This window comes from Papilio xuthus, unplaced genomic scaffold (genome assembly GCF_000836235.2).
Source record: "Papilio xuthus unplaced genomic scaffold, Pxut_1.1 DF825946.1, whole genome shotgun sequence".
NCBI classification, from domain to species: Eukaryota; Metazoa; Arthropoda; class Insecta; order Lepidoptera; family Papilionidae; genus Papilio; species Papilio xuthus.
In genome coordinates this window covers 9,510,247-9,526,545 of record NW_013532703.1, presented here as the reverse complement: position 1 = coordinate 9,526,545, position 16,299 = coordinate 9,510,247, and the positions used below count along the sequence as shown (strand labels likewise).

General features: G+C 33.3%; 1 protein-coding gene across 1 annotated transcript in view; it reads right to left on the bottom strand.

Annotated features, from left to right (window-relative positions):
* Window positions 1–12,551: 12,551 nt before the first annotated feature.
* dve (SATB1_N and homeodomain domain-containing protein dve) overlaps window positions 12,552–16,299 on the bottom strand; it is a 72,840-nt gene continuing 69,092 nt past the window's right edge. The window contains exons 5-6 of the mRNA XM_013321152.1: window positions 15,269–16,087; window positions 12,552–15,108 (exon numbers count right to left, since the gene is read on the bottom strand). Of these exons, the coding sequence (XP_013176606.1) occupies window positions 14,449–15,108; window positions 15,269–16,087 (1,479 nt within the window). The 3' untranslated portion in view covers window positions 12,552–14,448. The remainder of the gene's footprint in view (window positions 15,109–15,268; window positions 16,088–16,299) is intronic.

Here is a 16,299-nt window from a genome sequence, read left to right as displayed (position 1 = left end):
ATAGTGAGGGGACATAAACGTCGACATTTTAGGCTAGTGTTGCATCAATACACTGGCACATTTTCGGATTTTCTTCCTAACAGTACGTATGTATGTAGGTTACTTTTGGAAACACACATTGTAAGTAACAAACGTCTTCGCCTGGTTCCATTGTGTCAGGAAATAATGTTTAATTTTCTGAATTCGTTTATTTTATAGTTCGTAGTATTAAATATGCGTTGATTCCGATATTGTTTAAATCAAGTAATACCGTCTATGTAGCTTAAAAGTTTTCGGAACACGGGGCGTGATATTAAATAAAGTTGCGGCTATAAATATTCTTTTACTTAACTCCGGAATAAGAATATATGGCTTTACCTAATCTTATATCAAAGGTAAGTTTAGAAAGATCTGAATTACCTTTACAAAATCTAGACTAAACTATACAGTTAGGTTAGCTACATTATCTACTCAGAGTCATTTCACACACTGTGAGTTTTCATGTATAAAACGTGTATAAATATATATTTATCCTTTTCACCGCCTTTTTAAAAACACACGGCAATATGTTTTGTTACAAATGTTGCTGCACTTTTATCAATCGCATGATTTTAAGATCATTTGTTTCTTAATTTTCATTATATCGTATCCAGTTGTATTTAAATATCGTACGCATAGCTAGGTAACAGTCTAGTATAGTTTATCTGGATGAGAAACGATCGTTTCCTTAGTACTGTATGATTTAATATGCAAAGACGCCGGCTATAGGAAATTTATTGACAATCTTAGAGGGGTATCTTCCACGGCGCGCACAACGAGGTTACAACGAAATTAATTGTTATGAGACATTGATGTATCGCTATTTATAATCTTAGCTTTTGCTTTTTAAAATGTATGAAAAATACAACATTTTTATTAAAAAAATAAAAAATATGAAATTGAAATAATGACTTTATAATTTTACAAAATAAACTGCTTTTTAGAACTCAACAATTACATGATAACTGTATAGATTATGCCATGAAACTAATATTATAAATATTTAAGTTTAGATGGATGGATGTGTGTTAGAAATAATCTCAAGAACGGCTCCATAGGTCTTGTTGTAATTTGGCTTAGGTGTAGAACATAGGCTACTTATTAAGTTTTTAATTCCGCGCGAATGGTGACGCGTGCAACAGCTAGTCATTTATAATTTGAGTTATCTTACATAAGATGTAAAATAGATTAACAACTATGCGTTTATTTATCTTTAATGCAATCTTTATAAACTACAAGATTAATTTCTATTAATCAATTTCACGCGCGTTCTTAATGATTAAAAAATCTTTGATATCCTTCTCCCCTTGCGTTTTCATTTACTTATCCTATATCTCACATGCAAACTTTTTTCATTGACTGCGGGCTTATTTCGCGGGGGCCCAGCGTAATTCCTTCGGCCATAAATCTTAACTTTAAGAGAAGCAAGGAGAGGGGATTAAAGATCAGTAATCTTAAGTTCAGATGAATTATGGCCGCCGCGTTTCGATCCTCTTTATTGTGACTTTAAGAAACTAAGAGGAGATTTTCTTAAACGTTCGAAATTAATTTAGATAATGATTTATGACATCTTGTAAGCAGGAAGCGCGGGATTGCGAGGGTATTTGCATAATTGGAAATAGGTGCGATAACAATGAAAATTTATTTGCACTAGTTTGTAGTCTACGGTTGCGAATTTTATTCAATTTTGCGACCGTATTCCTCTGATATATTGGATAGAAAAAAACTGTATCTATTTATTTTATGTTCAGTATTACTTTGAATATTTCAACTTAAGATTATAAGATAAACAAAAAATAAGCTTTTTATTCTTTACTTAAAATAAAGATTAAAAAATATCTTAATTATTATTACCTTATGTTAAGGATCAAAGCCAAGCTTAACACAATTAAGTTAACACAAAGCTTAAAAGCTTAGTATTAAACATCGATAATAAAATAATAGAATATCCAAAAGGCTGAGTTACTTCAAGCAGTACACTTAGTAAGAAAACAAGAGAACAAAAAAAATTAGATATTATTCATAGGAATTTGTCGAGTCTCCACTTTATCGCCACCAATCATCCGCCTAAACAAACGGTGGTTATTCATAAATCTCTGCAGCGCGGCGTTACTCGCGGGGAAGGTGAAACAACAAACATTACTGGCATAAATCTGCAACGTATCTCGGTCGCGGCCCAACACGCCGCACACACTGCAGCAGCGGAAATACAGCCCTTTTTAGTCCAATAAATATTTTAAGAGTTAGGCTTACAATAACCTTGTGCGCTGACCCCACATGAGTGAATAAGGTCAGGAAGAAGTATTTTAAGAGTATCTGAACTGTACGCAGATATCAGATCCCATTATTACAAAGAAAACGTGTCGTGAAATGAATTCGGTCTCTAGCAACCCACTAACTAGCTTACTGCAGAAGTATAAGATGGTACTGTGATTTTCCACATAGGATTTAATCATAATTATTTTCAAAAACAGAAAGTATGACGATGATAACAAGCAGTTCTAGATCTAGTAGAAATAATCAATCGCTAGCCAGATTAGAAGTTTTTGTCTATTTTATTAAAAAGAGTTTTTTATCATCTCTGTATCGTAATTCTATTTCTTTAACAAACATTATAAAAATGTGCACATTTTAGCAACATTAAAACTTAAAAGTGTTTCCTTGTAAAGTTTATTATCAAAACTTATTCGCGCTTCGGGGCGGTGTGTCTCGGCCGTTATCTGCGAGCGTCGCGCCATAAGACAATAGTAAGGCAATAATAAAAATGTTGAATAGCCCCCGCAATCATATTATTGCCGGTAGTAATGCATTGTGCCCCTGATAACGGATAAACTGTACCCCGAAGACGTATACACTGAATGCCTATCTTTATTAAATTGCATAATAACAACATTATCTACAGATAAATTTTTGGATATCTCATTTATGTTTTATTTTATTTAATTACATTTCGTACTAAAATATATTTCGTACCCGTACCGAATATAAGTTTATTTGCTTGAAAAGAATTGAGAAAGTTACCAAAAAGTTTACGTATTTACGACGCAACATCACAATTCGCCTTTAAATTTCTCTGAAGCGAACACGCATATTTTCTTCGTTTATTATCCATACCGACGACCTCCTTACTTATCTGTGCTTTTATATTGTTAAAAAAACCCGTGATGACTTAGGAACTGAAAGTCCCATTAAGTCGACGTCTCTATTCATGTGGCAACTGGCAAGGAAGGGGGCGCGGTCGGGTGCTGCGGGGGAGGGGAAATAAATACAAATAAAGAAGTGAGTTGTTTAAAAATGGAACAAGCGGGTATTCCGCAAGAGATAAGGCTGCGTTTCCGCCGCCGCCCCCGGCCCCGGTGCGGTGCGGCGCCACCACTCGAGTTATTTCAGAGGTTCGACGACGAAACCCGATGTCGCGTCTATCGCATTCAACACTCTATGTTTTAAAAAGGTTTAGGGTTGGACATTATGATAGGACCGTTTTAAATTTTATATTAAACTGTTGGTCAAAATTATATTCTATTTTCACAATCAATCAGAAGATTCAGACAATTAGAAGTTCAACTATAGTTGAATAAATTAGTAATTAAATAGTTACTTGGCGATAAAATTTTCTTAATGTGCTTTAAATAAATATTAAAATTACAGGAAGATAACAACAGTCCCTTTCGTATAAAACAAAATGTTGCGACAAATAAATCTACATTAATTTATTATAATACTTATATAATTTTATGTCGATAGTTAAGTGGGAACGTCACTACGGACAGATCTCCAAAGAGCGCTCGTGTCAGATGCCCGTCGCTGTTTCTTAATTTCCTCTCGCCGAGATAAGATTGGCTTTTAGCTTTTTATTGAATTTTCTATGTTAGACGTAGCACTTTACTAAGTTGAGAAATATGTTTACCCAACAGACTAACAATCTTTTTTACTGAATAAATATTTCATTACATAGTTGAAAGGAGTCTATTTATCGGTAAATTACAATTTTACCTATTCTTATAAATTTTCTGTTTGTATAATACATGGTGGTTTTAAAGTTCAATAGGATAGAAGAGAATCTTACTAATATTATAAATACGAATCTTTAGATGGATGTTTGAAGGTATCTACAAAACGACTTCAAGGATATCGATGAAATTTCGCATAGAAGTAGAGCATAGTCTGGAAGAACACATAAGCTACTTATTTTAGTTTTTTTTAATTCCGCGCGGATGGAGTCGCGGACGACAGCTAGTCATCATTTTTATTTAAGTTAGTACCTTGATAATACTATATTAAAGTAATAATCATAAATCTTTTTAACCTAAAGTTCTATTGATGTACTGAAATCAAGAATCGTCGATGACAAATGTTCGTTTTATGTGTGCTGGCAACAATTTAGATTTCGGTCGCGATATGTAGATGCATTTGAATCCATTTGCGCTCTCCTTATCTCGGGCATAAACCGCGCGTTAGCTAACTTCTCTGTACGTTTCCTTTTCTTGAGTGTATATTATTTTTTTCGGTTTCCGTTATGATTTTCATTATTTTCGTACATAAAAGGTGTCCCATAAATGGATGTCAGTATTATTTATTCTTTACAGGACATCCTGTATATACATGAGTTGTTAGAAATAGTAGTTTATGAGTTTGCATAGTGATAGTATGTATGAATGTAGTTTAATAAGTATTGACACACGCTTATTTTCGTACTCAAAATGGTCAAGTGCTATTCATTAGTATAGATTTAGTAATAAGCTTTAGATTTTGTCCACAAACCTTTCCGGGCGGAATTAAAAAATAATAATAAGTAGCCTATGTGTTCTTCCCATTTTGCTCTACAACAATGCCAGGTTACACCGTCATTCTTGAACTCGTACTGGAGATACATTCTAACAAACATACATCCATCCATCTAAACTTTCGCATTTATAATATTAGTAAAAATAAGATTGATGACTCTATTATTGTATGGTAGGTAATAAATTAATTTTTAAAATTTGATGCTAGAAAAAAAAATGAACGCTCAAAGGTGTAGGTAATGTAAACTAGTTTAACCGACATTTTGCTAAAGCCTACTTGTATCCGGAATAGATTTGTAAGCGGATAATCCGAGCTTTAATAAACGCTCGCCAGTTGTTAGTACGAGTCAGTACCCTGATCAATATAGTTTATCCTTTTTAATAATTATAGCTACATGATATTAAATTATATAAAAGTGACTTCACTTTTATTTAAATATACGTTATTAAGTTGGGATGTAAGTCAAATTCTTATGTAAGGTATTTGACCTTTATTTCAAAATTAGCGGTCTCCCCTACGTTGGTAACGCGTAAATGTAGTCTATAATGTGCCCGCGTGCATCACCTACCTTACGGCCAAAGTCCCGTCAAAATCGGTCCAGCCGTTCCTGAGATTATTTGGAAATAAGCCTTGCGAAGAGACAGACAGATAGACAAAATTTTTAAAACGAAATACAACGAAGCAAGTCTGTTGAAAAACAAAAGGAGATCTATTATCATAGAATTCATCCATATAAGAGTAATTTAATTAGGAAAACAAAACGAAAAAATTATCAATATAATTGTGTACAACTTTAGACAGACCCCCTCGTCTGATAATCGCGTTACGGTTGACACCTCGCTGACAAAAATGTTAAGGGGGAGGTTTTTAAAAGAGCTAATTTCCTGAAGTTGTCTCTCGACGTGGGACGTCTTTATCGCCGGAGTAAGTGTCCTCCTAAAACGGCTGATTAGTCCCCGCCCTGAGTCATTTGGTTCGCTGCCCCTTTGGGACGTAATCAAGCAAATTTTGATGGGCAGTCATTAAAAATTAACTTGCTTTGTCTTAAGCGATCGTTAAATAATGGCTGTAAATATTTACAAAGAAGTCGTAATTTTAAAATCTCTTTTTACAGTGACATCCGTGATTATAATTCGTATACATACTTATTTAGGTAATAAAGACGATTATGACATAATTACACTTGGGAAGATAAAGCGTCGACTTTCTATTCCATATTGACCTCAAGTTATTTACCCCTTTGTTAGAAGAAAACGCTGAAGAACATATTCAAGTCGAATGGTTCATCAGTTAGAATACATTGGTTCATCAGTTTAGTACATATCCAAGTCACATAAATTCAGAAGAAGAATTGTTTAGTGTATTTCATTCTTGTATATTCAAAGTCAATTGTTTTTTGTGCAGATTTTTGGTAATCACATAAAAATTGAAAACTTTTGTACAGTTGTTAATAACTACATATATGTTACATTAAGTAGATATGAAGCAGTGTGAAGCTCGCTGCAGACGGCGCGGGCGGCGGGTGAGCGTGGGATCTTTTCACCTGAGGCAGATACAAACATAACGCGATGGAAATTTGAATAATATCTTCATAGAGTTGAGTACACCTATATATATTTTTATTGAATTTAAAATGTTTTATAAAGAACTTCATGAAACATTTCTATAATATTCAATCTGTAAATGCAACAATTTAATTTAAAAAAAAACAAATCGTATTTAGTCGTTTTATATAATTATGCAACATCTTGAAATTGTAAATTGATTTTAAATAAAAAGTTATACCGGGTAAATGTGTAACTAATCAGTAACAAAAACGTCATTGTTAGCTTAGTCATGATATAAATAAAATAAAATCTTAACTATCTCAATTGTTTAACAAAAAAAAGATTGAGTAGTCAGCTCTATGTGGTTCATTATAGAGAGATGCATGAGTGCGATTTAGCGAGATGTCAGGGCGTGTGCGGCGCTACTCATGCGTTAATTTCGCGCTGCGCGGCGCGACAAATTAATTCGAGCACAGATTTAGATGAGAATAAAACAACTACGACCCACGGACTCTGATAATGTCACTATTGTTTCATTTTTGACCACTCGTGTTACTTTACAACGATTAAATTTTACTACGACTTTTCACATATGTTATTGTATTCCAAATTAAAACACAGTTAGAAAATTACTTTATCATTAGATTATTATGATTTTGTAGCAATTCAAATTATCTTATTTCCAGCTACCCCCTTGCAATATTAGCTGAGAACCAAAGAATATCATCATCAGCTCACTATACATTCCCACTGCGGAGCTTGGAGCCTACCCTAAATTAGGGGTGACCATAGTCAAGCACGCTGGCCCAGTTGGTTGACTTCGTACATATCTTTAAATGTCTTCATGTGCAGGTTGGATTACGATGTTTTCCTTCACCGTAAGAACGTTGAATACATATGAAAATCGAAACACATAACCAAAGAATGATTACATATAATGTGTACTTATGTAAGTTTGTAATCTTCATATCTCTTATTTCTAAATGTAACTTAATACAAAGATATTATCTAAATAAATTAAGACAGTGATCAAATTGATTGTCTTTGACGTATCATTTAATAATAACTTAAAGAAATGGATAATAATTGAATAGCTCGACCCGATTGGCGGCTGTAGCAATGAATAAAAAGTAAGTCGAGATATCGACGTCACAAAACGCGAGAGGGAGTAAAAAAATAATATTATCCCGTGGAAATGAATTAAGCAGCTCGCAGACATTGTGGCGAAGAGGAAGAGGGATGACAAGTATGGAGACAAACCAATAAAATAAGAAAATGAACTATTAGAACGCAGAACTGTAAACTCAACCTTTTTTTAAGTAGTACAGCAGTAGTTACAGCTCTACGTTTTTTTTAAGCTTGAGTAGTTTACAGCTCTATGTTACATAAATCTACAAATAGCATTCTTAAATAGATTTCCAAATCCTTAATTTATTTATTGTGCGATTAAATATGTATGTGAGATTGTTTGTCGTTCAGTAAGCACTCTAAAATAAATCAAATCTTTAGGGGCTAATAATTGACATGAACGACACAAGTTGTTTCCATAGTAGCTGTTCCCGAAATCTCCCGATCCTTGGCGGGGTAAGTAGGGAATAAAATTAACCGAGGATGATCGCTAATGAAAATAAATTGGCGGCGGGAGATTTGAGATTACACCGACCGCGACTGCCACCCGTCGCCCGCGCGGCCTGTAACTCTACATACGTTGATATTGCTTTATTTTTCTTTTTTTTATGTAGTAAAAAGTTATTGTATATTATATACGTGGGATATGGTTTATATGAGAGTATGGAATGGCATGTACTTAGATTTCTTCCATTCGTCTTTTTCATTTGTTCTTTTTTTGTTACAAAATAATTTTCAATGTTACATTGGAAGATAATGTTCATTAGGAAATCTATCTATCTATCTATCTTGCTTATATCACTTCTTAGGTATTTATATTATAAATGCGAAAATTTAGATGAAAGAATGAATGAATTTGTTAGAAAATATCTCCAGAATAGCTGCACGTATCTCGCAGCAATGTGGCGTAGATGTAGATCATAGCCTAAAAGAAAACATACGCTACAAATTATGTATTTTTTTTAAATTTCGCCCGGATGAAGTCGCGGGCGACTGCTAGTTATTGACGTGAATGTTTATTCGCCGTATCCAAGTACGCGTATTAAATGAGTCTGCGTCAGAAAAATCAAATAGGTACGGTTATTAGGGAGCGAGGTCGTATCGCAAATGAGAGCCGCGTACATCCGCATCATCTTAAGTCAATGTGAGGATCAACTTTGAGTTATGACTCGTGGGATCGTTTCACTTATTAAAGAAGATGGCTTAAGCTTTGCTATTTTAGATAGAAAGTTTTTTTTTTGTACGACTAATCAATATTGTCCTCAAATTTTTATATTTCTTTGTGGAACGATTTTTATTTTGGTTACTTCTTTATTTAATTTGAGTACGTGGAATAGTTTAAATTAATATTACTTTGTAAAAGGAATACTGCGAATAGATACTACTAAGATATTATGACCTGCCAGTTAAATAACCGGTTTGCGAAGTAGCTAATTGAAAATTTAAATCTTTTACTATGAATGTTGTTAAACGCAATAGTGTCTAATGTACCTAAAATATAAAAAGGATATAAGTTATTAAATTATGTATATTTCAACCAAAAAGAGTAATTGACAGATATAAACTTAAAAAAAATGTGATAGGTATATAGCCAATAGCCTAATGGTTAAGGGTACGGATATCCGATCATGAGTTCGGGTGTTCGAATCATGCCATTCGACTATTGTCGTAAACCATGTCCTAGTACAAGCTATAGCTTAGTTGGAATGGTACAAGAAATATAAGTAATTTTACAAAAATCTGCTAATATTTTAATATAAAAAAACTGTTTTACCTTACATCGGTTTTACAAGTCTCGAGTCATCCCTTATCCTCAATTTTCCATCGAGGACCAAAAAATGTCATGCCAATTAATAAAATCTACCGTAAGCCACGGCTTAGCTGCCTCCTTGTTATATCATAACTAAGGCTCGGACGGCAGGCGCGGCCCGCAAGATAGGCCGAATGGGCCCACACCACAGTGAAAGCGAGCGCTAGACTATGAATTTGCGAACCCGAAAATGATAAATATTAAGTCAAAGTTAAAACAAAATAATGCAGAAGACAACACTTTAAATTTGATGTTTATAAGGTTTCGATGACAACGGCAACGCATCATTTCCTTTGGTGATGTGGATGTCCAAAGATGTCGTTGTCAGTGGTCCCATCGCTCATTTGCCCTTTTATAATGTACCACAAATAATATAAGTAGCACATAACATTAAAAATAATTATAAAATAACAAATTACAAATTCAAATATACTCCTAAACCATTAGCTATGCATTTAACAATTTCGTTATTACGACGGATTTTAAGTTAACTTTTGTTAGTTCTTTAAACGCTTTGTTTTATAGCTTTATAGCCTTAACTCGCTTTACCGTATTGTGGTGCGTTACCTAACTCGATATTACGGTGTATTAAGTTGCTGGAGTAAATCTTCCTTGCTAGGCAATGGGCTTAAGAGTTTTATTGTCGTGAGCCAAGAAGACGGTCTAACAGTACAGCTTGTTCCCTTTCTTGTTATTCCTTTAAACATTTTGTTGTTGATTAATTTATGTAGTGCAAATCTTGGAAATGATGTTTTATGAAGATTTTATTATAACACACAAATGTTTTTTTACAATAATGTCACGAAATAAGGCTCTATGAAATAATTATTATTTCTTATCGTATGTAATATAATATAAATATCGTAGATTTAAAATTGTGTAAAAAGTTAAGTCATAGTTGAGTAAACACATAAGTAGAGGGACTCAGAATTGAGTTAATTAAAAAAATATGTACACTTGTAGGCTTAAAAATATGTGTGATTCGTTAGATCCTAATAATAAGGAAGCCTTTAATTATTCAGTTATACGTAAGAAAATTTTACTTCATACCTTCACAGCCGTTACTAAGTGAGTAATAAATTACAACATAACATGGCATGTTATAATCCATGGTTAACTAACATAAATGCCCAGCTTCACTCGCTGCGGCGCCGCAGTTTGTTTAGATTAAAACCTTAATGGTTTCAGCGATATTAGACATGAAAGATTTTTTCATGCTTATAAAATTTGTAAGGTTGGTAATGATGATAACTAAAGAAAAAAGCTCTGTTAGTAAGAATATAAGTATTTTTCCGATGCGCCTGTTAATTTACTAATAGCAAAGTTTTAGGAAACTAATTCTAGTATTTTTTTGAAAACTAATTGAATGTTAACTAAACTTTATTACTTTTTCTTTTACCGTATTCTATTGTTATCGATTTTATAAAATATATTATATATAAATAAAATATAATATATTAATTATTTATTTTTTAGAAATATATGAATCGTATTGACTAATTCCATTCCGTGTTAAATAAAACATACTTAAAATAAATACGATAATAATTGAATGAGTTTGCAAAAACTTAAGTTATGTACTTAAGTTAAAAAGTTAAGCTTACGTATTAATTAAAACATTTCGCAGCATTTTAATAACATTAAAATTGATATAATTAGCGAAATGACACTGAGGAGCAGACACCGGGATAAGAATCGCAGGCGAGTCTTCTCGAATCAAAGAAAATGTTTTGCGAAGCGAAGCACAAATCTCTCTTTAATTGGCTTAATCCATATTAGGTACATCGTTCTCAAACGTTTTTTGTACCTTTGTCTTCATTGCATTCCTTTATATGCGCGATGATACGTCTATTCATTGTATCAAGTATTATTTAAAGACTAAGAATGATTCTGTTTTATTAATTCATGTTTGAATAATGAGACAAAAATTTTATAACCTTAAAATAAATTAAAAACATTTTTATTTTATCAAAATTTATGTTTTTTTTTGGCCATAAATTGGGATGGTTTAAATATTGTTTTTGTGGTTTAAAAGCAATACAACTAATACTACTTAAAATTTACTTTGAAGTAACTATAGCGACGCTGGTTAAATTATTTCTTCAATATTGTAATCATAGTAACGTTTAACGTATTATTTATATAAAATGAACAGTACTCAGTCAATATTGATTATCTTATTACTTAGTTTGTATTTCCTTTTCAGACTTGCCTCCGGAACTCAAATACTAGTGAAGATCGAAGACGCGACAAAGACGTCCGCAGATATTTGGTATCTCATCGTTTGCGAAGACTTACAGTTTGACAGGTGATTTGGGTCCACACCGACGCTCGTCGCTTCCTCTCCAGCCTATGTTCTAGACCCCATCTATATACATTGCATTGTATTGTCGTCACTGTCAAGATATAGATTTGATAGCAAACTATATTTTAATAGTCTGGATACTATTCTCTGATAGTTGAAATAGAAGCTTCAGTATACAACCAAACTTTTATTTAGATTCTTAGAGTCGCGGTGCGTTTCAAGATCCCGGGACTCAGGATAGTTTTTTTTTAAATATTAACAGAATTTCGTTAATTTGCTTAATAGTTTTTGTACCGTTCAAACTAAGCTCTAGGCTTGTACTAGGACGTGGTATACGACCATTACGCTATTGACGCTTCGAATCGCACTTGATGATGGCCTCCGGGAGGGTTTTAGTGATCCAAGCCTAGCGTCTTTCCCCCAAAAGGCTGGGCATTTTTTCAAAGATCCCCCTCCTCAAAGAAAAAACAATACTCTTATTATAGAAGAATTGTTGAGGTAATTTAAAACTAAAAGGAAAGTCAATTTGAATTGTAGATATATTCATTTAATTTTTCGTTTATAATTGAATGGAATAAACATTTAGCCAATTTATTTTCCATTATCTAAGCAAATTAATGCTTAATTGTTCGTATGAGCCTAGTGACGAATTACAATAGAAATCCTTAACTTAACAATTAATAAAATATTTACATTATTTGGAAATATCATCACAGCTTCACAAAACAAGCATAACATGGAGATAACAAAACAATGTATGTGGAAATATATCTAGTGATGAACGATACAATCATAATTAAATAGACCCTTTTTCACACACAAAACAAACTGCTACTTTTCGTACAGTCAGCTGCAAAAATAAAGTAGCAGACAAGATATCCAGATAGGAACTCCTATAGTAATCAATTATATAAGTACAACCAAAGTCGCCAAATACATATTTTCTCTTCAGTTTTTGTAATTTATGTAATTTTATACAGTGTATGTAATATTATGCAGCTGACTATACTTTTTACGTTATCATTATATTTTGTAATTGTTCATGTGTTTCTATTCGATCAATATATACAGATGTGAATTGGGTCTATCTTTCATGACTCTAAAAACTACAAAACAATATTCCAATAATGTGTTACAGCCTCGAATAGTAAATGCGTAAATACTGCTAGACAAATAGACATCGTATATCTGAAAATGTTTGTTCACTATTGCTGTTTTTATATCCAAAATAAATGCATGTGAGGAAAAAATAAGGAACGTGGAAGGCGATGGATATGCCTATATGTTTTACATCACTTAATATTATTAAAATTTGAAAATGTGTTAAAAATTATTGGATCCACAGATTACTACAAATTAGAACAACAAATAATTTTACTTTATTGTCAAAAAAATATGATTTTTAATAAGCCAGATTTCTTGAGTATATGACAAAAAAATCCAATAATTTTCACATATGAATATATAGGAATAAATAAAAATATAACTAAAAATAGAAGACATTTTTGAATTCCAAACATTTCTATGCAAATTATAAGATAAATACAGATGTCTATGTTTTATATTTCCGATAATATTCGCGATAACTTCTCAATAAAAGTTGTCCTAAAAGAAAAAAAAATATAATTAATTCAACGTTGAGATGATATCTTTGATATTGGATACGATTTTGGTAATCAAAATAATTATAATAATTCTATAACACGAACCAATCTTTGGATTGTGGAAGTATTATTTAAATATATTACGAATAAAGGAATGTGCGTAATATGTGACTTGAGATATCAAATTTATCTCAAAGAATTTATTAACATCGAAGTTTTTAAGCTTAAGAGTTTTTACTACACGTAGTTCAATTTAATCTACAATTTTAAATGATCTACTTTTATGTGCAATACAATTTAACATACGTATATCTATATTAAATGACTCATTAATTACATATAACATTTAATACGATTCTAAAAGTGTACTCTACTTTACGCCTTCTACGTTACTACTTATAATAGTAATGGAACGTTTGGTGAGAATATCCATTCATACGAGTATTAACTAACAAATTTTATAACTAATATAATGCACAATAACATCACTAATTTAATATATAATAAATAAATTTAATTCTAAATTATTTATATACAAAGCGAATGTACTTATCGGTAGAGTTGAGATTCATATATAGAATACGACTGATCGCTCTACAAATGTTCAAATACAATTCAAAGACAATTTACGGCCCGTCTAAGCAATATGAAATTTAAAATCTTTCCAACTAATTATTTACATCGATTCAATGTCAAATAATCGATAGTCTGTTATCGAATTATTATGCTATATAAAGAATTTAAAAATATAATCTGTACAGAACTGATTCATTTTTATTTCTAACATGGCACTACATACCATAAACGATTCGAATTCAGTCTTTCGTAATACACGCTGAAATTAGAAACGAAATCATGTGATTCTAATCACAAGCGTTAATACAACTCCAAGATCACTCATTATGTAATTTACTTGAAGCGTTTTGTGCCATAACATGTATCGATAAACCAAGTATAAGTTAAAATATGTCGCGAGTTAACTTACTAAAGATCCTGAAACAAAGAGCTGTAATATTGTAAGCGACTGCATCATATTCAACTGACTATCGTTCTATTTAATAATTCATTGCTTATTTATATTTAGTACAAGTTTAATAAGATATAGACGCGAAATACAATTAATGACCTTCATTTGGGGTTTAAGGTTATTTAGAGAAATGTAGAGTCGCTACTCGCTTTAAAATTCTATAGTCGTTGCTATTTCTACTCGCGATTCAAATAGTTCTAGTCATAGTTTGTATTACGAATAGTTCACACCATCTTTCGCTCAGCAATAGCGTGATGGCCGGGATGCGAGTAGTGGCTGGGTGAAGACGGTTCGTACAGCGACATTTTCAGTCTCTTACACTTGGCCCGTCGATTTTTGAACCAGAACTGAACATTCTTTGATTCCAGTCGAGGAAATTTTTGCCTATACGGCATCCTATTCAGCTCTTCTGTGTACTTCAGTATGAGATTATGAGAAGGATGGGTGTTCATTGAAAACCATTGTTCGAGAACCGGGACTTCGGAGACCGGATCTATAAAAGTGCGGTTACGTTTGCGTCTTTCGTCAGATGCACCAGCGAGAGCTAGGTTTAAGCCGCTGGCGCCTTCACCGGGTACTGGACCCACGCCAGGGAAACCAGTCATGTATTGGCTCATGTACATGATGCCGTGACCGAACATCGGATGATTCGGTACCATAGGGAAGGGTAAGCGATCCAGATGCGGCGTTGAAGGACGATAGTGTCGTTCTTGCACGATGTCGTCATCGGAAGCCACGTCTTGCTCGTCTGTTATTCCGTTTTCTTCTTTTACATTATTATTGTTATTGTGAGAGCTGTCGCTGTTCTTGTCAGGAGATCGTTGAGGAGAATTTGTTTGATCAGATCTGGTCAAGTCACGCAGCTCCTGCTTTATATCATGCACCTGAAAAATAATATTGTTTAGACATCTATTTTTAATTTACTTGTCATGTAGGAGAATTTAAAATTTCTCATTTACAATGGATTTATTTTACTTGCTTACTACTAAGACAAAATTAAAACAGATTTAGTTACTGGGAAGCCATGATAAGATATTTAATTACCTTTATAATATCGGGAGGCTTCGGTGATTGTTTGGACATTTCTTCGTCATTATTATTCTTCTTTGTAGTTATAAGAGAGAGGGGTGCGTCAGGACTTTCAGGCCTATCATCTGGATTTAAATCCCCGCCGTCGTCTTCCAAATCGGATCCCGCATTCGACAAATTGTCTTCGGACATTATAGACATTGGATATCTGCCGGGACTGCCTGACATTTGCATAGGACTCTTCATTGAATTGCGATCTTGCATCGCGTAATTGTCATTACTCGCCATCAAAGATCCATTGGATGGACTATGACTCCTACTATTAAAACCATTTACACCAAGATGACAACCAATACCTCCAATGTTGCGTAGTTCGGCACGTTTTTGTGCAGCTCGAGCATTTTTAAACCAATATACGACATTGTTCACGTCTAACGGTTTACGACCACGTCTTGATTCTAAATTGTTTAATTCCCTTACATATTGTTGTATCTGTTGCCGGCTTGGGTGTTGATTTTCAGAAAACCAACGCTGCAACTTCGGCAATTCAAGTTCAGGATCAAAGCTTGTCCTCATTCTAGTTTTCTGTGTCGGATATTGGTTTTGGACCGTCTGCAACGCTGGATGCAAATGATCTGGTATAGCGTTAAGAGTAGGCGAGCGATTTTTAGGCACAGGTGACGAATAATGGCGTGGACTAAATGGTGGCGGCCGCGGCGAAACTTGGGCGCTCCACCAAGATTCGAATTTTCTGCGCATGTCTTCAGATGGCTCGTGGAAATTGTGAGGTCCCGGTGTACGATCTTGCCCTCTACAAATCTGAGCTAATGTGACCTGCAACAAAAAACAACCTTTCAAACCTTCGACCGCTATTAGATTGAACAACAAATATAAACAAAAGGTAGCGGCAAACATTTTTAGACAGTTTTAAGGAGGCCAGTCTAACCAGCAAAAGATACAGAGGTAATTGTTTGAATACACAAGAGCATTGTTTCACAGAACATCGCCATTAGATTATGAAAATATTGGGCCGGCTGTTAATGTAT